This window comes from Diabrotica virgifera, chromosome 9 (genome assembly GCF_917563875.1).
Source record: "Diabrotica virgifera virgifera chromosome 9, PGI_DIABVI_V3a".
Classification (NCBI taxonomy): Eukaryota; Metazoa; Arthropoda; class Insecta; order Coleoptera; family Chrysomelidae; genus Diabrotica; species Diabrotica virgifera.
In genome coordinates this window covers 107,577,180-107,602,721 of record NC_065451.1, presented here as the reverse complement: position 1 = coordinate 107,602,721, position 25,542 = coordinate 107,577,180, and the positions used below count along the sequence as shown (strand labels likewise).

General features: G+C 32.7%; 1 protein-coding gene across 1 annotated transcript in view; it reads left to right on the top strand.

The window, feature by feature from the left end:
• Positions 1 to 16,196, top strand: part of LOC126892733 (titin-like) — a 291,000-nt gene extending 274,804 nt beyond the window's left edge. Inside the window, exon 5 of the mRNA XM_050662370.1 lies at positions 13,327 to 16,196. Within this exon, the coding sequence (XP_050518327.1) occupies positions 13,327 to 16,077 (2,751 nt within the window). The 3' untranslated portion in view covers positions 16,078 to 16,196. The remainder of the gene's footprint in view (positions 1 to 13,326) is intronic.
• Positions 16,197 to 25,542: the final 9,346 nt, after the last annotated feature.

Here is a 25,542-nt window from a genome sequence, read left to right as displayed (position 1 = left end):
ATTTTAACAGCAATAAATCACAGGAGTCAAATAGTACAGTGCAGTCAGATAAAACAATGGTATGGATATGGATATTAAAAATATATCAGGGCTTCTAGAAGATTTACAAAAAAATCAGAAGATTCTATGTTGAATAATCTAAATTAGTTACCAGCAATTATGGAATAAATCCAGCATTTACATCAAATAAAGGAAAACGGCTCACAAAGCCTGTGAGATTTTTTGATGTTTTGCATGGGCCTAGTAGCGATGCCACTGATAATTTTGCAGAAGATTTAATGCGGAAAATAAAATTCATTTGCCATTTTACATTTTATGGATATTCCGAGATGAAATGACGACAATATTAAGAAAAAAATTGATATCTATATTACGTGACTTTTATAAAGAAGACATCAGTGAAGAATTGATAGACGAAATTTTTCATTTGAGAGCGATATACAAGGATAATATTGGTGAATCTCTCAACTTTCTTCAATAAATTTTCTTAATAAAATTAAACATCTCAAATTTGAATCGTTATTTCGTTAAGATTATAAGTTTATTTATCAGAAAGATCCTTTATTTTTCTTTGTCGCATAAAAAATGCTATAAAGTAATGATAGCTTCAATGAAACAGGATCGGTTATGCCTATCAACTTTGTGAATTGAGAATGATTTTAGATTCAGAATTATTGAGAGTTACTGTGAAATGTTGCGATTTTTCGAAAATTTGTACCTTTATTACCGAAAACACCTGTATTATAAATATTTTCAATATTATAAATATAATTAAAATTTAATAAAATTTATGCTTAAAAGGTTTTTTATTATTTTTTATAATTTAATTTCTATAAAAATTAAACAATTTTTTTCGTTCTTCACTTTTTGCCGGGGGCCCGCCCTTTACTTTTTACCGGGGCCCGCTCATTCCTCTCGGCGGCCCTGTGTTTATTAGAGACTTTTAGTGAACAACTATAAAGTAGTAGTACAATTAGTACATAAAAATTAAATTGCTTCTGAATTAGTAAGATACAATTGATCCAAAAAAGGCATAACCCAGACACCCAAAGTGAAAGTTTTTCTCCAACACCAAATTGTTCTATATGGTCCACATAATGTTCAGTAAAAGGTTACACCATTTTGAGTAAGTACACCAAGTCGGTAAATTAGTAGTTTTTTAGGGTTTTCGTCAATATTACCAGAGAACGGCAGTTCTCGCCAGTGGCGCACACCTACACCCCCTACACGCGACACTATATATACACGAAATTTTCGATTTTCTAAATCTGACTGAACTGAAAATTGGGCCTGCTCCCTTCTTAAAGTTCAGGAAAAGACTTACCCATTCATATGTCAACCATCCATTTTGGACCAAGGATGTGGATTTTATGGCCCTTCCTATTTAGGGTCTGTTTTTCGTTCTCGTCCCCAAAACTCCCAAAAACTTCCAAAATTTAACTCCGACCTTTGCGACTTCTAAGAGTACTGATCATTACCTTTCCAACGCATGTTTAGTTTTGAAAATCGGTTATACCGTTCAAAAGTTACCGAGCTCAGAAATATGAGTCAATTTTTATTTAAAAAAGGAAAAATGTTTGTGGATATGTATGTACGTATGTGTGTAGAAAAGTTAAACCGATCTGAATTATTTTTTCTGTGTTTGAAGAGGGGGTGAGGGCCGATTCAGAACCGGTGTAGTTTATGAGTTTTGACTATCCATAAGCCAGCTTAAGGACTTGGCAGGTGCAAAACGGCATATTTTTTGGCGGTATATATCTTCGACTCAAGTCAAGAAGAGACAGGAGAACAGTAAATACACCAAATTAATAGCGTTGAGTAAAGCTTTCAAATGGTGTGTAAGCTGTTAGGATCAGACATACACACGGCTCAGGATAGCCGAAAAACTGAAAAACTAAACTTTGAAAATTTTGGTTTTTCGACAATTACTCAAAATTTCAACCTACGAATTACGCCAATAACTGAGCGTTTGTAGAAGGACTCTAGATAAATCTAACGGTGTATACCGTATATCCGCAAAAATTCGAATTTTTAAGTTATAGGGTTCATAAATATGACCAAATCTATTTCTTATGGAAAAAGCGGTTTTTCAAGCTCAATAATTCCTGTAATAGCTTCAGTTATCATATTTAACCATACTTGATAAGATACTACTTGTCAATACGTTTCAAACTCATGTTTAGTGAACAAAATCGGTTAAGCCGTTTTGAAGTTATTCAGCTACAAAGGTATAATCCAATTAACGATTATTCCCTAAATGGTTTATGTAGTTGTAATGGTTACGACGCTAGTTTGATCTGGCAACGGGCAATCCAAGTTCTTTTCCGGCCATCCCAATATTTTTTTCAATGTATTTCGAATATAAAAAAAATATAGTGTACATTCGATGGGCATTAGGTCATTTGGGAGATAATACGACAAAGGCGACCATTTATAAAGCTTAAAGTATAATCGAGAAACATTGCATTCAACTTTATACATTTAATTTATAAATAACTTTAAAAAACTCTCCTGATACAAGAATAATAAACCGCTAAACGCCGTAAAAATGAGTGGCGCATACAATATTCCAGCTACAAAAGATCTTATATGAATATATATATTATACGTGGCTCAAAAATGTATTTTCACTTTGACGAAAAACAAAATTCTAGTTTTATTTTAAAAGATTTTTTCATAATACTTGCTAAATTTGAAGTAAACGCGCCACAAAAGAGTTTCAAAATTCAAACTGTATCAAAGTTACTCTTTTGTGGCGCGTTTTACTTCAAATTGGGCAAATATTATGAAAAAATCTTTTAAAATAAAACTAGAATTTTGTTTTGCGTCAAAATGAAAATACATTTTCGCGCCACGTAATATTCATATCAGATCTTTTGTAGCTGGAATATTGTATGCACCACGCATTTTTACGGCGTTTAGCGGTTTTTATCCTTGTTTCTAAAACTACGCGGTTTAGCGTGAACAATATTCTATATAAAAATGTTCTACATTCAATTTATTTTCAACAAAAAAGGTCCAATGCATAATCCTTCTAAAACGAACGGTTCCAAAGTTACGGAGGTAGTATAATATTATTGGTCCAAAAATAGGCCTAATCTCGTCATCCAAAATAAAAGTTTTTCTTCAACACCAAATTATTTTTTTTTTTTATTTAAAACACAAAACCACATCAACCGCGCAGGGTTATTAGTGGATATAACAATACAAAGTATTACATTAAATAAAGTTATACAATTTGATGTCTTTTAAACATGTTAACACTGATGAAACTTTTTTGGTGAGGATTGTCTTGAGGTCATCGTCTGTGATTCTATGGGATCTTCTATCTTTTTGAAATTGAGGACACTCTTAATGTGATTGGCTTAGCTTCTAGGTCTGTTCTTACAAAGATGGCTACTCAGCCACTTGCCTGTTGTGCTATTCTGTTTTTTGGAAAACATTGGTAGTTTTGAAGATTAATATTGGATTGCTTAAAATGAGTTTCTTGAAGACATAAGATCTTAGGGCATGTTTCATTTATTAGAAGTTTTAATTGTTCTAAATGGGTGTAGAACCCATTGATATTCCACTGTAATATATAGGGGTTAGACATTTTCGAGTTCTGATTGAGAATGTGTTTCATCGGTCTCTTCTGTGGAAGAGAAATTATTGGGGCTTAGTTTCTTTCTTAATCGAGTTATATTATTTTTTAATTTTGAATTGTGGGTATAAGCGTGAACAAAATTAAGGATCTGAATTAATTCGGCTGTTTCGTTCGAATAGTTTTTTGAGGTTATTTCGGGATGTTTGGCGTTTAATGTGTTTTCGAGAAAGTCACATATTTCGTCGAAGTTAAGGACAAGTGGTGGTGATCTGTTTGCGATTTTGTCTTTAATTGTCTCAAGGGAAAGTAAAAGTTCATCACGAGAATTTCTCTTAGACGTTTTTGTTTTTTTCTTTGATTTCCTTGTTACTGGAGAAGTGAAGATATGAGAATCGGTCTGTGTGGTATTTTCGTTGATTTCTGGAGACGATGAGATGAGCCTTTTTAGATGTTTTGTGACGTTTGGAATAATTTTAGGTTGTGTTATTTCTAATGGAGTAAGATTGCTGATCTTGTTGGAAGTTGATGATGTTGGGATTTTTAAAGTGTTTGTTTCATTTGTATTATTTGTAGGTCTTGACATGTCGTCAGTTTGTATGGTAGATTCTAATTGGTTTTTAGAGACCTGTACGTCTGGGATCTGATCTAATATGTTTTGGGAAGATGCTGGGTGATCGTTAGAGGTGGATATTAAGGCTTTGTCAGAAGGTTTTTGTTTTGTTTGGTTATAAGGTAGATTTGTAATATATTGTGTGTTTTGGGAGGTTTCTGGAAGAGCTTTAGAAGTGGTTGGATTAGAATTGGTTGGGTCAGGATTTGTTGTATTAGAAGTGGGTGTATTAGAATTGGTTGAGTCAAGATTGGTTGTATTAGAAGTGGTTGCATTAGAAGTGATTGTATTAGCATTGTCAGGACATTCTGTTTCCTGGTGACCAATAGTCTTGCATTTTGAACAGTTGAATCCTTCTATAGAAAGGTATAGTCTGTAAGTGGTATTATCATGAGAGATCATGAAAGAATCGGGAATGGACATATTTTCTAAAGGTGTGATAAATGTTTGCCTTCTAAAACTCAAGACATGGCTGTATTCGCTTTCAGGCATTCCTACCCTAAGAAAAGTCATTTTAGAGACGGCGTTTATACCCATTTTACGTAGTTCTTGTTCAATTAACGTGGTTGGAACAGAAGGACCAGCGTTTGATATTATCAGTCTTTGAGCTGGAGTGATAAGTCTTCTTATTTCTACTTGAGTTTCTTTTATATTGACGTATTTGTGGGAATGCAGCAATGAATCAACCATATTTTTAGAAGAGAGATATATACATATTCTATTATTGGCTATTCTGGAAGCGAAAGATACGTTACGTGGACCAACTATTGAACCGACGGCTATGATGTACTCTTGAACTTTGGTTCCTTCAATACTAGAAAGAACTATGGCTTCGTCCTTTGTTGGTTGTTTAAACGTGTTAACAACACTGGAATATGAGATGTGAGATGTAGTTTGGGTAGTGTTCATGGTGTTATTCGAAGTCATGTTTGATTAATTTTGGAGACGTTGCAAGGCCGGCCCTGTCGCCGGTTCAAAAACCGGTGTGGATCTTGTCCCAAAACTGGTCCTATTTATATTTCTTGGATATTTTATAGGTTATATTATTATTAATATAAATATAATATGATGTGGTTTTTGGTACTCACGTCAGGTTTGCGAGGTTTACATGGTGTTTCAACTATAACAATGTGGAGGAACTAACAAAATAATTTTAAACTGTGTTTTTATCATTTAAAAACTGATAAATTTCGCAGCGGTTTACAACGTGATGTATATTATCATTGTCAGGACCGTACTCACCAAATTATTGTTCTATATGGTGCACATATTTTTCAGTAAGAAGTTACACCATTTTGAATGTCGGGATTGGAGGAGGGGGAAGGTGAGGGGAGAAGTCGGTAAATTAGTAGTTTTTTACGTTTTTCGTCAATATTTCTAAACTTAAACGATTTAGCGTGAACAATATTCTCTACAAAAATGTTCTACATTAAAGTTGAAACGAAAAGGTACTATGCATAATTATTCTAAAATCAACGGTTTCGGTGTTATGGAGGGTGTAAAGTGGAAGTTTTCCATATTTTTTACATTACTTGGGCACATTATAATATTATTACTGAAGAAACTAATTTTTTTAACAAGATTATGTTTTCTAAATAAAATTTTCTGTTTCAATGGCCAGTGGTATGTTACTGATAAGCCCTTGAAGTCAACCTCACCAACTTCAAGATGCTTCTACAGGCCTACGTCATATAAAACTCTGGTACGAAGAAACCCACTCTGAACTTTCTATGGACAATATTGCATGGATATCTTTCCAACAGTAAAATTATCGTTTTAAATTTAATGTAGACCATTTTTGTATAGAATATTGTTCACGCTAAACTTAGGTCTAGAAATATTGATGAAAAACGTAAAAAACTACTAATTTACCAATTTCTACTTCTTACCAACAATATGTGGACCATATAGGATAATTTGGTGTTGAAAGATAACGTTCACTTTGGATGTCTGGGTTTGGGTCTATATACCATACTAAATAATCAATAACTTTGAAACTGCTTCATGAAAATCTTTATTTAGAATTTATTTTAGAATTTCGATTAGTATAAAGACAGAACATGCTTCTTTTTTGCTAAGGGTTGCGTTTAGCGGCTTCACGCGAGTCTTAGACTGATTGACCTTGCCCAAGAACCTTCTGCATCTATTTATCTATTTAGCAATATTATTTAATAGTGTTTGCTGTAGTTTTCTTATTACTCATACAATCATTGACGTACATGATGCTTTAATTCAGATAAATCGCCCCTTCCAGATAAAATAATTTTAAATATGTGGAAAGGCTATAGCGGGATAAGATGGTAAAATATGCACTCGGATCGATTCTTACTTGGTATAGTGCAATCGAAAGTACATACCTAAAAACGCCCCTAACCAAAATTTTAGCTCCCTACGTCGCCCCAGGTGTCCCCTATCGCAAAAAATGTGTTTTTTCGAAAAAAAATTTTTTTGAGCGAACCTTTCCTTTAAAAACTGTGAAAAAATTTGTGAATATAGATTTTTATGCCCAAAAACATACTGATTTTTTTTAGATGTTTCGGATCAAAATTGTGCTCAGGAAAAATTTTTGAATTTTTCAAAAATTTTTAGTATATGTAGATAATTTTTGGCTAGCTGGGAAAAAAATTTTTTAGTGTATTTTTTCCACTCTTTTGAATGGCAAAGATAGATTTGACATTTTCTCGCCTGAAATTCCTCAAAATTCGAAAAAACCCATTTTTTAGTGTCCCCCCCTCATATTTTTAGCGTTTACTAAGCGATCCTTTGATTTAAAAAACCCGAAAATATTCTGAATTGAACATACATTGTTTTGCCCAAAAGCATCCTGATTTTTTTGATTAAAATTGAGCTCAGGAAAAATTTTTGAATTTTTCAAAATTTTTTTAGGTTATGTAGATAATTTTTGGCTAGCTGTGAAATAATTTTTTTTAGTGAGTGTATTTTTTCCACTCTTTTGAATGGCGAAGATACATTTGCCATTTTCTCGCCGGAAATTCCTCAAAATTCGAAGAAACCCATTTTTTAGTGTCCCCCCCTCATATTTTTAGCGTTTACTGAGCGATCCTTTGATTTAAAAAATCCGAAAAAAAATTTGAATTGAACATACGTTGTTTTGCCCAAAAACATCCTGATTTTTCAGTTTTTTTTTTATTAAAATTGAACTACGGAAATATTTTTGAATTTTTCAAAAAAATTTTAGGCTATGTAGATAATTTTTGGCTAGCTGCGAAATATTTTTTTTTAGTGTATTTTTTCCACTCTTTTGAAAGGCGAAGATAGATTTGCCATTTTCTCGCCGGAAATTCCTCAAAATTCGAAAAAATTCATTTTTTAGTGCCCCCCTCATATTTTTAGCGTTTACTGAGCAATCCTTTGCTTTAAAAAATCCGAAAAAAATTTTGAACTTACATTGTTTTGCCCAAAAGAATCCTGATTTTTCCGATTTTCTTGATTAAAATTGAGCCAAGGAAAATTTTTGAATTTTTCAAAAAAAAAATTAGGTTATGTATGTAAGTAATTTTTGCCAAATTTCGAAATATTTATATTTTCGTGTATTTTTTTTCCTTTTTTTTTAAATGCCGGGGTTACATTTACGATTTTCTCTCCGGAACTTCCTCACAATTCTAAAAATAAAAAACACTTTTTTGGTGTCTCCCCTCCCCATTTTTGAGCCCATAAACTGCATATCAATAAATAACGATTTTTGCTATTTTGTTTGTTATTATTTCTACTGACATGATCAGGTATGCCCTTTTCAAACCAAAACATGCTCAAAATACAACAAAAGTTCTTCTTTGATATTTTCTCCCATATTTTAAGCACATAATCTAATTTATACGTGACTCTTTTAATACTTTTTACACCAAAATATTTTGGTAAAACATCATTTTTTCAAATGAGGTAATAACCGATGAAAAAAATCTGAAACTTTTATTTCATTTTTGAAGTTATTCTTTTTTAGGCGCGATTGAGAGTAAAATTTTTCATAAATCTGCGCGCATGCGCACACAGACAGTATGTAGTTCGTTTCTAATCTTTCAAGATAGTATCTGTATCAGCGCAAATAAGGTATTAAAAGAATATATTAGTGTTTTTAGTAAATGTCTTATTTATTATAATTTTTGTGTCTTTGAATTTCTCTTCTTCTGTAATAAGATAATAAAATATGTAGGTATAACATTTTTATCACGATACCACTCAATCTATTTGTCACCGTGTTGTGTAATTATATCCGAAACTTACGTGTCAATTACAGGAGACTCGGTGGTCTAGTTGTTGAGCGTTCGGTCAGAGATCGAAAGGTCCCGGGTTCCAATTCTGGACGATTAATTTTTTTTATTATTTTTGGTTGTTTTAATAATAATATTTTTGAATTTTTCAAAAATTTTTTACGTTATGTAGGTAATTTTTGGCTAGCTGCGAAATAATTTTTTTTTAGTATATTTTTTTCCACTCTTTTGAATGGCGAAGATAGATTTGCCATTTTCTCGCCGGAAATTCCTCAAAATTCGAAAAAGCCCATTTTTTAGTGCCCCCCTCCCCTCATATTTTTAGCGTTTACTGAGCGATCCTTTGATTTAAAAAATCCGAAAAAAAATTTGAATTGAACATACATTGTTTTGCCCAAAGACATCCTGATTTTTCAGATTTTTTTTATGAAAATTCAGCTACGGAAAAATTTTTGAATTTTTCAAAAATTTTTTAGGTTATGTAGATAATTTTTGGCTATCTGCGAAATAATTTTTTTAGTGTATTTTTTTCCACTCTTTTGATTGGCGAAGATAGATTTGCCATTTTCTCGCCGGAAATTCCTCAGAATTCGAAAAAGCCCATTTTTTAGTGCCCCCCTCATATTTTTAGAGTTTACTGAGCGATCCTTTGATTTAAAAAATCCGAAAAAATTTTAATTGAAAATATATTGTTTTGCCCAACAGCATCTTGATTTTTTCAAATTTTTTTGACTAAAATTGAACTCAGGAAAAATTTTTGAATTTTTCAAAATTTTTTTAGGTTATGTAGATAATTTTTGGCTAGCTGCAAAATAGACCTTTTTGTATGCAAATTAAACCTTTTTCCTTCTAAGGCAGGCATAAGAACCTTGAATCCTTGATTTTTAGGTAGGGTATCACATTCCTAAAACCTCTGTCCACGATGCAAACATCACCTTCCTTCATGATACCAGTGATGATCCAGTTCTTATACCGATTGGATCATCCATTACTTTTCTCATAGTAGTTGTGTCGGTTTTGGTAATTATTTTTACATTTTTGACGACGTTAATATGTCCCATCAAAAACCAAAGCAAGTTAATCATTGAAAAACTTTTTTACATAAACTAAAGTGTGGTTGATTATTAAATCATCCATTTAATACATAGCATTCTAGAGATATTCCGCAGATATTGGTTATATTATGTCTATTTAAATTACGAACCAGTGTTACACCTAAAGGTAGAAAGGCTTAGGACTAAGTAAGTAAGTAAATTACGAACTGGATCATCAAATAATCGTATTTTATCTGTTTTCCTATTAAAAAGAATGTGTGTGTATTGTACGCACGTAAGAAGTTATTCTTCTATTATATAATTTTAACGAAGTAAATATACTTAACAGGTTATTTGTATTCTATTTAAATATTAAACTAACTTTCTTATCTACCACTTTCAAAAATTTTTTATTGAAACAACCAAAAATATTAAAAAAAAATAAATGGACCCGACACCTCTCGATCTCTGACCGAACGCTCAACAACTAGACCACCGAATCTCCTGTAATTGACACGTAAGTTTGGGATATAATTACACAACACGGTGACAAATAGATTGAGTGGTACCGTGATAAAAATGTTATACCTACATATTTTATTATCTTACTACAGAAGAAGAGAAATTCAAAGACACAAAAATTATAATAAATAAGACATTTACTAAAAACATTAATATATTCTTTTAATACCTTATTTGCGCTGATACAGATACTATCTTGAAAGATTAGAAACGAACTACATACTGTCTGTATGCGCATGCGCGCAGATTTATGAAACATTTTACTCTCAATCGCGCCTAAAGAAGAATAACTTCAAAAATGAAATAAAAGTTTCAGATTTTTGTCATCGGTTATTAACTCATTTGAAGAAATGATGTTTTACCAAAATATTTTGGTGTAAAAAGTATTAAAAGAGTCACGTATAAATTAGATTATGTGCTTAAAATATGGGAGAAAATATCAAAGAAGAACTTTTGTTGTATTTTGAGCATGTTTTGGTTTGAAAACGGCAAACCTGATCATGTCAGTAGAAATAATAACAATAAAAATGGGGAGGGGAGACACCAAAAAAGGGTTTTTTATTTTTAGAATTGTGAGGAAGTTCCGGAGAGAAAATTGCAAAACAAACCCCGGCATTAAAAAAAAAACGAAAAAAATACACGAAAATATAATTATTTCGAAATTTGCCAAAAATTACTTACATACATAGCCTAATTTTTTTTTAATTCAAAAATTTTCCTTGGCTCAATTTTAGTCAAAAAAATCTGAAAAAATCAGGATGCTTTTGGGCAAAACAATGTAAGTTCAAAATTTTTTTCGGAGTTTTTAAAGCAAAGGATTGCTCAGTAAACGCTAAAAATATGAGGGGGGGACACTAAAGAATGGGTTTCTTCGAATTTTAAGGATTTTCCGGCGAGAAAATGGCAAATCTATCTTCGCCATTTAAAAGAGTGGAAAAAATACACTAAAAAAATTATTTCGCAGCTAGCCACAACTTATTTACATAACCTAACAATTTTTTGAAAAATTCAAAAATTTTTCCATAGCTCAATTTTAATCAAAAAATCTGAAAAATCAGGATGTTTTTGGGCAGGACAATGTATGTTCAATTCAAAAATTTTTTCGGATTTTTTAAATCAAAGGATCGCTCAGTAAACGCTAAAAATATGAGGGTAGACACTACAAAATGGGTTTTTTCGAATTTTGAGGAATTTCCGGAGAAAAAATGGCAAATCTATCTTCGCCATTCAAAATAGTGGAAAAAAATACACTAAAAAAAATTATTTCGCAGCTAGCCAAAAATTATCTACATAACCTAAAAAATTTTTGAAAAATACAAAAATTTTTCCTGAGCTCAAGTTTAATCAAAAAAATCAGGATTATTTTGGGCACAACAATGTATGTTCAATTTAAAATATTTTCGGATTTTTTAAATCAAAGGAGCGCTCAGTAAACGCTAAAAATATGAGGGTGGACACTAAAAATTGGGTTTTTTCGAATTTTGAGGAATTTCTGGCAAGAAAATTGCAAATCTATCTTCGCCATTCAAAAGAGTGGAAAAAAATACACTAAAAGAATTATTTCGTAGCTAGCCAAAAATTATGTACATAACCTAAAAATATTTTGAAAAATTCAAAAATTTTTCCTGAGCACAATTTTGATTCGAAAAATCTAAAAAAAAATCAGTATATTTTTAGGCAAAAAGATCTATATTCACAAATTTTTTCACAGTTTTTAAAGCAAAGATTCGCTCAAAAAAATTTTTTTTCGAAAAAACACATTTTTGCGATAGGGGACACCTAGGGGGGCCACGTAGAGAGCTAAAATTTTGGTTAGGGGGTTTTTAGGCATGTACTTTCGATTGCACTATACCAAGTAAGAATCGATCCGAGTGCAGATTTTACCATCTTATCCCGGTATAGCCTTTATCTACCAATATCTATAAAAAAATCACTCATCATAGCTGAAACTCTGACATGGTTGAATTGATCTTTAATTTTTGAAAACAAGATCCGGCAGATGTAGCATATCTCAAACAGCTCACAGTGTCTCCAGGTCGTCATCAAGCCAAATCTCTGCGAAACAACAAATACCACATCAACATTAGGTGGCAGTGTAAAAATTTCAAAAATGAACACAAAAATAGGAACACAACATGTGACCAGCATATTGTACGAAGCAGAAAAAACCGATAATATAGATCGGAAAATGAATATAGTTGACATTGACATCTTAGGAATCAGTGAAACAAGATGGCCTGGTACAGAACAACATAAAATAAAAACGACCACAAAATATATTCTTCTGGAAGTAATAATTCCCAACACAGACTTTGCGTAAGTAGTTGTTAATCTCAAAAAGAAAATACCTAACTGCTTTATCAATCCCATTTATGATTTTGAACGAGTAATTTTATCCCAGCTAAAGACAACATACGGGAAACTTATTATAGTTCCGATCTATGCACCACACAAATCAAGGACACACTAAAACAAACAAAGTCCAAAGATTTGTATACAGTTTAATACTGTGACTGCACTATACATACGTTAAAAAATTATTGGTAGGGGAGCAAAGTGTGCTTAATTTACAGTCACTCAAAATTTTCCATTTTAGTGGGGAATTTCCATTTTTTAATTTAATTTTCCATTTCCAACAATCGTTTTTTCCGATTATAGCGCCATCTATCCATAATGCGAAAGAATGTCTCGAATAAGAGTTACTTATGAGTTACGTAAAGATTCTAAATCTGCAATAAAAATTTGGGGGTCCCATTTAGAATTTTAAAGTAACCCCCCACCCCTTGGGGGGTCTTATTTGGTACCATTTGATATATTTTTTAAAAACATTTTGAAACTGTATTTTGCGGTTTTTCGATCTGATGTTCATTTTGCGAAATATTGCGTGATTTGTATTTAAAATTTTATATTTACCCCTACCCCTCTCCGTTGGGTGTCATGATTAGTACCATTCGATAGATTTTTGAAAAATATTAAAGAAATACTTTTTAGTTTTTACGCCCTGCTCAAATCGTCAGATTTTTTAAATATACACTCTTTTGCATGTACTTAACCTTATCTTAATCTGACAATTTTGAGTATTTTTAAGGATAGATTTTTTTCGGGCCCACCTTAACGATCTTCCCTATGTTAAGAGCCAATATATGGTAGAGGTACATCTGCAGGGTACCAAGTTTCTCCCCATATGATACTCTGACGCGCTCGAGTAACTGCAAAAATCCCCGCTTGGGCTCCCTTACCATATAACATACATACATATTTTTTGTTTTTATTAATAAGTACAGTCAAATATTGTATTATTCTCTTAATCATTTGCAAATTTTTAATATTCATTTTATATTTTAGGCAAACAAGCCCCAATTGGAAGGATTACCAGATACGGGACCACTTAAAAAAGATGGTGTAGGAAGCTCACCTGTGCCAACACACACCATTCCAGCACCAATCCTCGACCAACCAAAACCACAAAACACTTTACTCGTACCAATACCTAACCAACAACCTATAGTCCAACAACAGGAAGTGCCGCAAGTGCCATATGATCCGTTCAGAGAACAATCTCAGCCAGTTAGTCCAGCTCCAAATCAGCAACTGATTTATCACGACCAACCCAAAGTGCAAATTCAACATCAAATTGAACAACCTCAACCGCAAATTGTATATGAGCAGCAAGAACCTCAGTCTGTTGCTCAACAAGATCCGTCGCATTATCAGCAAGTTGTATTTGAACAACCTCAGATAAAACAGGAACTACCACAACCAGCTCAACAACTTTATATCCAACATATTCCACAACCTGTAGAAAATGTTATATTTCCCCAACCGACTCCTACCCCAATAATATATCAAAGTCAACAACCAGAAGAACAACAGATATTGATAGAACAACCACAGCCAAATATAGTATTGTTAGATCAACAAAAACAAGAACAATTAGTTGCAGAGAAGTTGGTTAAAAGTGAAAATCAGGGAAATGCCTTCTCTTATCAAGAATTCGGATTAAAAATTAAAGCAAAAAGACCTACTAAGCTAATAGAAAGCACACAGCATCTAGTAAATGGTCAGGATGTACTAGACATAAATAGTGCTGTTACAAACTATGAGGAGGAACGTATTAAATCAACAACTGCTTACCCTACAGCTACTGAATATACTGTCACCGAACCAAGTCTTAAGGAACAGCCTATAGTTGTAGCTGATATTGATAATAAAATTGTATCGTCTACACAAAGCATTCTTAAAGAACAGGAACATATTGTATCTACAACTGCTAGTAGTATAGAGTCAGTTTCAACTACGTTCGAATCTACTTCTCCTACTCCAACTATTGTAGTAACACCAAGACCGGTGAGCACTACTTTCCTAGCACCCATCACTGCAGGAGTCAGACTTGAAAGTACGGAACAGGGAGAAGAGAAATATAAATTAAATAAGCATAATGTACAAATTGAAGTACAAAAAACAGTTCCATATTATTTAGGCAAATATGAATATCCCCTTTCACAAGAAGGATATTATGCAGCAAATAATTCTTTAGTAGAACAAAGTGTTAAAAATGACTTGGAGTTAGGAAAAACACTTTTGTATTTCCCAGGTCAACTACCAGCACCACAAAATCAAATATTCGAAATTGATAACCATATTAATGTTCAACAATTACCAAATACCTTCACCCATAACCAGTTCGCCGAATTAGACCAACAGTTTGCACAAGGTTATCAACATCAAGTTGTCTTGCAACAATTACCAACACAACAAAAAGAAATAACTAAAATTATTCACCAACCGTACGCTGTAAAAGTTCCTTATGAAGTACCTGTGCCAATAGTCAAGCAAGTTTCTGTACCTGTGACAGTTGAAAAGGTTATTGAAAAGCCTGTACACATTACAAAAATTGTTGAAAAGCCTGTACCGGTGCCGCAACCTTACCCTGTTGAAAAAATTGTAGATAGGCCAATTCATATACCTGTACAAATTACAAAGTACGTTGATCGGCCGTATCCAGTAGAAGTACGTGTCCCCTATCCCCAACCTTATCCAGTGGAAAAAGTTGTACAGAAAATCGTTAAACAACCGTATCCTGTTGAAGTTCGAGTACCAGTACCTGTGGAGAGGATAGTTGAAAAGAAAGTACCTGTTCCTCACTATATTGAAAAGCCTATTACTGTAGAAAAAATAGTAGAAAAGCCCGTGACTAAGTATGTTGATAGACCTTATCCCGTTCATATTCAAGTACCTGTCCCTACTCCCGTAGCAGTTCCTGTAGATCGTATAGTTGAAAAGAAAGTGCATGTTCCTCAATACATAGAAAAGCCTGTACAAGTAGAAAAAATAGTTGAGAAACCAGTACCTCAGTATATCGACAGGCCATATGCTGTTGAAGTTAAAGTACCAGTACCACAACCTTATTATGTTAAGGTGGAAGTACCTAGACCTTATGCAGTGCAAGTTCCTGTCAAGTTCATTGAGAAACCTTACTATACTTTTCCATTGCAGAATGTTAACCAATGGAGTTATGGAGGAATAGCCCATAATGCTCAAATCAAATCGAACGTTAAAACACAACTTCATCATCAAAGTTTAGCTTCTCATGTACAACAAAAACTTCAGGCTATAAATTTACATCAATTAAAGGATTCTCAAGTTCACTCTGGATATGCTAACATAAAAGATGCTAAATTAGAATCTTCCTATTCTAACTTAAAAGATTCTCAGATTCAGTCCAGCTTTTCTAACGTAAAAGTTGTTGACCAAAGTACTTCTGACGGTTATCATTACCCCAATCCCTATGCTTACGCACCACAAAATAACTTTTATTTGCCACCCAAGAAAGAATTTGTAGTAAGCAATGAGTATCTACCTCCTGTTAACCCAAATTGTGAACATCCCCAGGTTAAGGGAAACGATAATTATGTTGGATTGTTGCCTCCAAAGATCGGACAGCATTTGGGAAGATATTTAAGAAAGTATAGAAGCGCCCGGTCTAATTTTGATGACAAAAATATTAAGATGGAGTACGGATTCATGCCTCCGATGGTACCTTCCTTAGAAATTGACGAATACGGACAACCTGTAGAGAAAGGAGAAAAGAAGTAATGTCGTAGTACGAGTGTTAATGTCTGTGAAAAAATGGTGATTGTTATATTGAAAATGTATTGCTTGTTTATTTATTTCGTAAAATAAGATTGAAAGCTATTTATTTTGGTGAAAGATGACACTGGGATTGTTTCTGTTGTAACATTTACATCCAAGCATGCCATAGATATGAACTCTAGCACCTTACCTTCCTTTTTAATGGCTATACTTAAAGACACTATACCCGATACCCTGTTTTTAAACCAGGAGGAGTAAACTAAAAAGACAGATTCACGCCTAATAATGTCACTAGAAAAATCACTAAGTATATTTTCTTTTTGACTCATCATGTTGGCCTTCGACAGTAGTAATCCATAAATATTATATTATGCTAATACGTCGCTAAAGAGTTCTAAGAACAACGGTTTTTAGAAGAACTTGCTTGAGGTTGGACCAATAATTACAAACAAGCATTACTTCGAGGTAAATCTGAAATACTTCTCTTAGTTTAAAAACAGGGTATAGTACATTAAGGGTTTATGTAATGTTTTCGAGATTTGAAAAACGTGAAGTGAAATTTTTTTAATTTAAAATGTTACAAGTACCAAATTTAGAGAAGGGGTAGAGTTAACATTATTAATTTTGTAAAAAATATCCTTAAAAATTTAATTTTTTATTAGAAAGGGGTATGGAATCTTTAACGTAAGTAGATCCTTAGTCCACTCCAAAACTAAGAAATAGATAACGCGCTTAAATAACCACGCCATTAATATTGTGGTTATTTTTTACCCTGTTTATATTTTTGTTAATCATCTTCTAGTTACTCCCTGTATTTTTCGTAAATATATCATCATCTCTGCCACACATATATCTTACGTTCTTCTTCTTCAGGTGTCATCTCCGCTACGGAGGTTGGCAATCATCATAGCTATTTTTAGCTATTTTTTTTGTTGCTATCTTACGTTGCTGTTGCTTATTTAGTCTCAAGCCATGACTCACATCCATACGTTAGAATTGATCTTTACATTTAAAAACATTTGTTTTAGTTTTTTTCGATATATTTTTCTTGTTGATGATCGTTATTCTTATTGACTAGCATGATTTGCTCACTTTACCTATTTTTTATTTATCTATACTTGTTGTCTGCCCCTTTCTTCACTGGTCATTTATAAGGATTCGAATATTTTTATTGTTTAATGAAATGTATTTTTTTTTCTTTTATGATGTGATCCCAAGATGTAATAAATAATAAATGCCTCAAAAAGGTTTCCTGTTTTACACCGTCTATCCTTGTAAACTCTTCTGATATCATATGTTTACTTGTTTTTCTGGTATTTTTTTGAATGAATAACTTTTATCATTTCATCTGGTATACATCATTTTCAGACTTTCGCAATTAGCCCTTGGAACTTTATCAAATTGCATTACCATGCAAAAAAACTTTATATGTTGTAACGTTTAAGTGGTTGTTTCCTAAATGTTTTACAATTATTAGTTATTAATGAGTTAATTAATTTCTTCATCATCCGAAGTTTTCATTTTCCACCACTACACAACTCCAAGTAGTGGTACAATTTTATACTTTGACCATTAGCTCTGAAGATGACTATGTCGAAAGCGCTTTGCTAAGGAAATTCAATTTATTTACACGTTTTAGTATACTTTTCTTCACTTCCTTAATTTAAAAATGACAATTCCCTGTTGCGTTTTTTGTGTCGTTCTAGATTATTAGCTGAGCCCTTAACTGCTGACTTGGATGTTTCACGACGTAGACTCTGACATGCGGTATATCATACCGTTGCCTATTCTCCTTTGTCTTCAATGAATTTATCTTATATCACTGTATTTGTTTTTTACATCAACTACAGAATGATTCTTCACACTGCTGTAGAATAAAATAATACATACTCCAAATAAAATCAAGAAATTTTTTCAAGAAGCTTATGAATGCATGCGTAATATTAAAAAAATGGTGGAGGTTCTTACAAAATCCTTTTAAACTAAATTACAAAAAAACTTGGAGTATTGATATCTAAAAAATAGTAAAATAATGTTGAAAGCAGTTAAAAGTATAACACAGAATGAACTTTCTGCCATACTAATAGCGAAAGAATACACTGGATTGCTTTTAACAATAGCAACGTAAACACTGACGTGCGGTACGTGCTACCGCAAGAAAACTTGTCAATGTCAACGTAGCTCAAAGATTAAACCATACTGAAACTGCAGCAGTTGAGAGTATTTACAAGTACACACCACTTGAAGGTACACAAATGATGTTCTAGGAATCTTGTATAAAACAGGTTTTACAGCAAAATATATTTCGACGCAATATGGCATACCGCATGTCATTGCTTAAGGGTTAGTTTCAAGAAAAGAGAATAACTATTTTAAAATTTTCCACGGTAAGACCACATTCATATTGTTATGGTTTTCGTTCTTATTTGTATTATTATTAGGTATTATCCACAAGCAACATATTTTTGATATTGTAACATCACCTTGTAAAGAATCCTTAAGAACTTGCCATATCGGATATAGATGTAGGTATTTTCTCTGTAAGTGAATCTTCGGTTACCCGCTACAACGATACCTCATTAGATTGAGATAATTTTGTTGTATATTTGGGAAAATTTTATTGGTTTGGAGTAGGTGTGGATGTAATTATTTAGATACATATTTATTATTAGCGACTGATGCTTTTATAAATTATTTTATGGTTAGCTTTTTAAGTATTAGATAAGGAAACTGGTTGATATTAAAAAAACATATAAAAATTATTTGTATTTTCAGATACGTAAATTTTTTAAAGCGCTTTTGACACAATCATAGGAAGAAAATGGTTTAGGAGCTAGAGAATCTTGGAATCCCACAAAAATTAAGACATATTCCAACAGTGAGGTTAAAGAACACCCCAGCAAACATCAGTTTCAACGGAACAACTTCTAAGGATATCAATGTAAACAAAGGCGTGAAACAAGGCGACACTATCTCACTAACACTATTTAATGGTATCTAACTTGATATTGGAAGTAATAATGAGGAGGACAAACTTTGCAAACAGAAACATTATTAAAAATCACAAAATCTACGAGGAAAATAAAATTCCTGTAGCTGGCTGTACAGGGTGTCCCATAGTTAATTAGACATTATCTAATGGGTTATAGTAGACATTAAAATATTATAGTAGGGGAGGAAAGTATGCTAAATGTGCAGTCACTCGAGCGTTATGGGGACCTATTGGGTTGTAAAGAGTAGGTCCTAAAACCAAAAAAAGTTAAGTAAAATTTTCCATTTAAGTGGGGACTTTCCATTTTTTTTTTCCAACAATTTCCTTTCCATTTCCAACAATCGTTTTTTCCAACTATAGCGCCATCTATCCATAATTCGAAAAATGTGTCGAATAAAAGTTGCTTATTTTTACGTAAAGAATCCAAATCTGCAATAAATATTGGGGGCTCCTATTTAAAATTTTAAAGTAACCCCCCACCCCACCTCCGTGGGGGTCGTTATTGATGCCATTGAATATATTTTTCAAAAATATTGAATACGTGTATTTTGCAGTTTTTCGATCTGATGTTCATTTCACGAAATATCGCGGGGATTTTTGAAAAATATTGAACAGGTATTTTTTAGTTTTTCGATCTGATGTTTATTTCTCGAAATATTCGTTTTTTTCTTGTGTAACTTTGTGACTCGCCCATTTCCTTACGGCCCGCTCAAACCGTCAGATTTTTGAAATATACACTGTGCTGCACGTATTCAACTTACCTTATCTTAATCTGACAATTTCGAGTATTTTAACGATATATTTTTTTCGGACCCCACTTAACGAACTCCCCTGTATTTAGATAAATATATAATAGGCGTACATTTACAGGGTACAAGGTTTCTCCCCATATGATAATCTGAAGCGTTCGAATAACTGCAAAAATCCCCGGTTGAGCTCCCGTACTATTAAGATTTAACCAATATACAGTATTTCTCATGATCATTTTTCAGTGCGTAACAAATGATAGGAAAAAGGGTAAGTCCGTGATAAAACACATTTATGACATTTATTCTAACATGACATTTTAGTTAAATCTGACAGTTTTCACATTTTATTTTCAATTTGGAATAAAAACAAATCAAAAGTGATTCTTGCATTTATAAAATTGTATTTTCTTTGATTTGTATAGTCTTATAAATTATACAGATTATATTTGTAATATTATTATCTAATTAAAAAAATATTTTTTTATTATGGCGCTATCTATCGACAACTAGAATAACTAGAATAAATGTTATAAAAATGTCACCGACGAAATGTAATCACCGACGTGCCTTTTCCTGTCACATACAATTTAATGCGTTAGAAAGAAATCGAAAAACTGTGACGCACTGAAAGATGATTATGGGAAATACTGTACATAGTTTAAATAAAATATGGCTGCTTACTGAGTTACATGGTGTTTTATTTAAAAATTTAAAAACTATTTTTGCTCATTATTTTAAAACTATTCGACGTACCCTTTTCATCCTTTTCATACTTGGCAGAAAGTGTAGGTATGATAGACCCTATGAAATTATGATAAATAAACTTTCCTGGCTACTACCAGTGGCGTACGACAGGGGACAGCGAATGGTTGATCCTTTCCAAATTCTACGCCACTGACGGAATTGCCATTTTAGCGCAATTTTTCAATTCTGCAATACTCTTTACGTAAATAACGTACTCTTTACTCGTAACGATAAAGTTATTATACTAAATTCACAATCAAGATGCAGTAGAAATAAACAAACCAAGACACTTCAATGTTACGAGGAGCACCCTCGAATTATGATTGACAGTGTATAAATTTTGTAAATCATGATTTGAGATTTATACAATGTATATACATTGTAAATTATCATTTGGGAGTGCTCCTAGTAGCATTTAACGTGTCTTGGTTTGCTTATTTCTACTGCATCTTGATTGTGAATTTAGTATAGTTTTCGAGATATTTGAAGTTAAACATGTAACGGTACAGATATTTTTTATTAATGTATTGTGCCGCTTAATTTTAAACTTCAAATATCTCGAAAAATAGTGATTTTGTCATTAAGACTGAAGAGTATATTTATTATTCATTCTTAACGATAAATTCATTAGTTTTCGAAATATTTGAAATTAAAAATTAAGTGGCACAATAAATTAATTATAATAACGGTGCTGTTACCTACATGTTTAACTTCAAATATCTCGAAAACTATTGACTTTATCGTTACGAGTTACGAGTGAAGAGTACGTTATTTACATAAAGAGTATTGGAGAATCGAAAAATTAGGGTTAAATGGCAATTCCGCCAGTGGCGTTGAAATTGGGAAAGGTCGGCCATTCGCTGCCCCATGTCGTACGCCACTGGTAGTACCCAGCAACGTTTAATTTATCATAATTGCATAGAGTGTATAATACCTACACTTTCTGCCAAGTATGAAAAGGATACGTTAAATAGTAGTTTTAAAATAGTGAGCAAAAATAGTTTCTAAATTTTTAAATAAAACACCCTGTAACTCAGTAAGGAGCCATATTTTATTTAAGTGATTGTAGCTAAATCTTAATATTTTGATGTCTTGTATTACCTATTAGCTAATGTCCAATTAATTATGGGACACCCTGTAATAAATCACAAAAAAATACTGGATCCATTGTAAAATGTATACAGTGATGAGCGCGCAAATAACCGGCAAAATAGCACAAAAGATGGAAAATGTATTAATTTGTGAGATAAAAGGAAATGAAACTAGTCGAGCTGTGAAATTTAGCGATGTTAACCTATAAATTTAAATTATATGGATTGTTTCCCACCTTTAGACGTATCGCACGAGTTTGGAAACTACTACTGTCACAGTGACAGTTTAAGTTGGCATACTTCTCTGATACGTGTAAAGGTGGGAAACAGTCAATATAATGTAAATATATAAGAATATCGCTAAATGTCCCAGCTCGACTAGTTTCATTTCTTTTTATCTCACAACTTAATACGTTTTCCATGTTTTGTGCTATTTTGCCGGTTATTAGTGCGCTAACCACTGTATTTAAAAGACCCCAATAAGGGTTACATCACATTAACAAAACGTTTTCAGATTAACAATGTTAAAAGCCAATAGCATGCATGCGTGAGCCACCAAAATGTTATGAGTAAAAACCGTTTAAATGTTACAAGATCTTAAATGGTACTACTGTCAACTGTTAACATTCGACTCTCAGTATGTGACGTTTATTCCTTTCACATTACATCGACGTTGGTTTAAGTCCTGTGTTGCCCTGGGTAATATCCAGGAATATTTGAAACATTCAATATTATTAACAATATAGTACCATTTAAGACCTTGTAATATTTAAAGGGTTTTTACCCATAACATTTTGGTAGCTCACGCATGCATGCTATTGGCTTTTAACACTGATGATGGATTATTTGTTAATCCGAAAACGTTTTGTTAATGTGATGTAACCCTTATTGGGGTGTTCTAAGTATATCTTTTACAAAGGATCTATACCTTTCTATATCTATCTACAGTGCTAGTCAAAAGTCCGTACCCCCTCGTATCTTTTGAACAGTTATACCTATAATAGTGAAATTTGGAGGGAGGAAATAAACGGACGTAAGATTCTTAACTAGTCATGACAGGCGACGTAATAGTGACAGATGACGTTACAGAGCCACTGTGACCGATAATTTTAAATGGGACCTTATGGCAAGTGATACCTCGTTTAAAAGGTATTCGAAATACCTATTCGGTCATACTAATTTTATTTGGGTTTTAATTGATTTTGATTTTGGTGAATAAATTAAATAAATATAATATTGTAGCTTCGCATTTAATTAATAAAAATTCAAATGTCCGCCTATGGTTTTTTGTCAAAAAAGTTGACGTTTTTCAGTTCTCTAGTAGTAGTTTTTACGTCAACGTCAACCTTTTTGACAAGTAATCATATGCGGAATTTTGAATTTTTATTAATTAAATGCGAAACTACAATTTTATATTTATTTCGTTTATTCATCAAAATTAGCTTAAACTCAAACAAAATTAGTATGACTGAATATGTATTTTCAATACTTTTCAAACGAGGTATCACTTGCCATAACGTCCCATTTAAAATTATCTGTTACAGTGGCGCTGTAAAGTCATCTGTCATAATTACGTCACCTGTCATGACTAGTTAAGAAGCTTACGTCCGTTTATTTTCTCCCTCCAAATTTCACTATTATAGGTATAACCGTTCAAAAGATACGAGGGGGGGTACGGACTTTTGACTAGCACTGTATATACTTTTACACGTATGTGCTTTCTATTGGGACCGTGCAAGTTCGGCAAAGCGACCTCTATTTCTACGCTCTGTACTTTTATTCGCACTTTTAATTATATTGGCCAATTATATTAGTAAATTGGAAAATACTGCAAGACTTGTACACACTTCTAAATAGGTCAAAACGGCAAACAGGTGTATGTTTTCAATAAACTTTTGATAGTGTGTAAAAAATATATTTTATATCAGCTAAGTACTTTCAACACATAACGTGCCATCATCAGAGCTTCGTCCTCTTAAAATACCTTCATAGAAGAGCAATTGCTTAACAACACAACAAAAAACATGAATACTGGGCAAAAGCCACAGATATAGGGTAATAACCCTTTACAGTGAATAGAATCACATCTAAATTCTTTTATTAATTTATAAAGATAACATGGCTGAGTCAGATCATTTTGAGCCCACGTGAACAGCAGATCAGCTGAGGAAGACTGTCATTTATTAAAATGGTATTTCTTAGTAGTTAGTTCCTTCTTTACCATTTTAATAAATGACAGTCTTCCTCAGCTGATCTGCTGTTCACGTGGGCTCAAAATGGTCTGACTCAGCCATGTTATCTTTATAAATTAATAAAAGAATTTAGATGTGATTCTATTCACTGTAAAGGGTTATTACCCTATATCTGTGGCTTTTGCCCAGTATTCATGTTTTTTGTTGTGTTGTTAAGCAATTGCTCTTCTATGAAGGTATTTTAAGAGGACGAAGCTCTGATGATGGCACGTTATGTGTTGAAAGTACTTAGCTGATATAAAATATATTTTTTACACACTATCAAAAGTTTATTGAAAACATTGAAGAAAAATAAGATGCAGGTTATGTTATGCAAACGTAAACAATTGTATGTAGTAAATAAAATTGGTTATTAAAATGCAGTACTGCAAGCAAAATACAATTAATTAAATTTACCTTTATATAATAATTGCATATCATATCAATATTGTGGAGCAATATATAATTTTTCTGCTTCAATGACAGAAGGTATGAAATATACGTCAATTTGACAATTTCAATTGACAATATGAATTATTTAAGATAGTTGCAATATTTCTCCGCGACTCGCGCACGGTCGTTTCTCGTTTCCCTTCCAAGTACTTGCACACCGCGAATAGACACATATGTAATTGTTTCTAACGTCATATCATATGAGGGGTCTCGTTAGATCACTCCACCCAAACGATGTTCAATTGTATAAATGTGTCAAACTAGGGATCTACTTCGTTACTTCTACCTTTGAATGCCGACAATATGTACAAGTAAAATGCCGATATTCATGTTACCTTTGTGTATACTACGTTCTATTTGGCTAATAATGGCCCAGTGTCCAATAATAAGTAGTCTTTAGATATGTATATTAGGGTGGAGCGCTGTTATATGGGGAAAAATTAAATAACAATTTTCACAAACGCGGGGTGCGGAATCGATGCTACTGTGGGAAAGGATTCGAAAAGTTAATTGTCATTTTTTTATATTTTCACTCTAAAAACTGCCCCAACGTGATTTTAATTTTGAAATTATAAAAAAATTTTTTTTTGCCTTTTTACATACGCGGGATGCGGTATCAATTCGCTTTTAGGATACGAACCGAAAACTTCAATAACACTTCTTTCTATTTCTATTAGAATAACTGCCCCGGCGCTACTGAAATTGGTCTATTTTGAATTTGCAGGCCAACCCCCGACCTAACGGTGCAAAGAAACAGTTATAACCTGTCACACGAGTGGACCTTCACTCTCCCAACCCACTACAGTTCAATTCTAAGTAGGTATTAATTACTCACTATCTATTCAGTACTGTTTCGATAATCGGTTGGTTTAGTACCGTTTTCTGTAGCTTCAAAGCTTAATCGTCAAAGTTTAGTGTTGTGACAAATTTTGTGTGAATTCGTTTACTGTTGTTATAAACAACTATGGCATTACTCCGGAGTGAAGTATCTTGTCCAATATTTGGTTCTGGCAGTAAGCTCCCTAAAAATGTGTTACCTACGTTTAAAGATATAATGAAGTTGTTTATATTCGTATCTCAAAACTATAAAAGACAGTATAAAAACTGTGTGCGGAAAACCAGTGAAATTGTGACGGAAAGAGTAGAGGAGATGTGGCGCAAAGCTTTAATACCAATCGTAGAACACAAAACAATATTATCTAGAATTA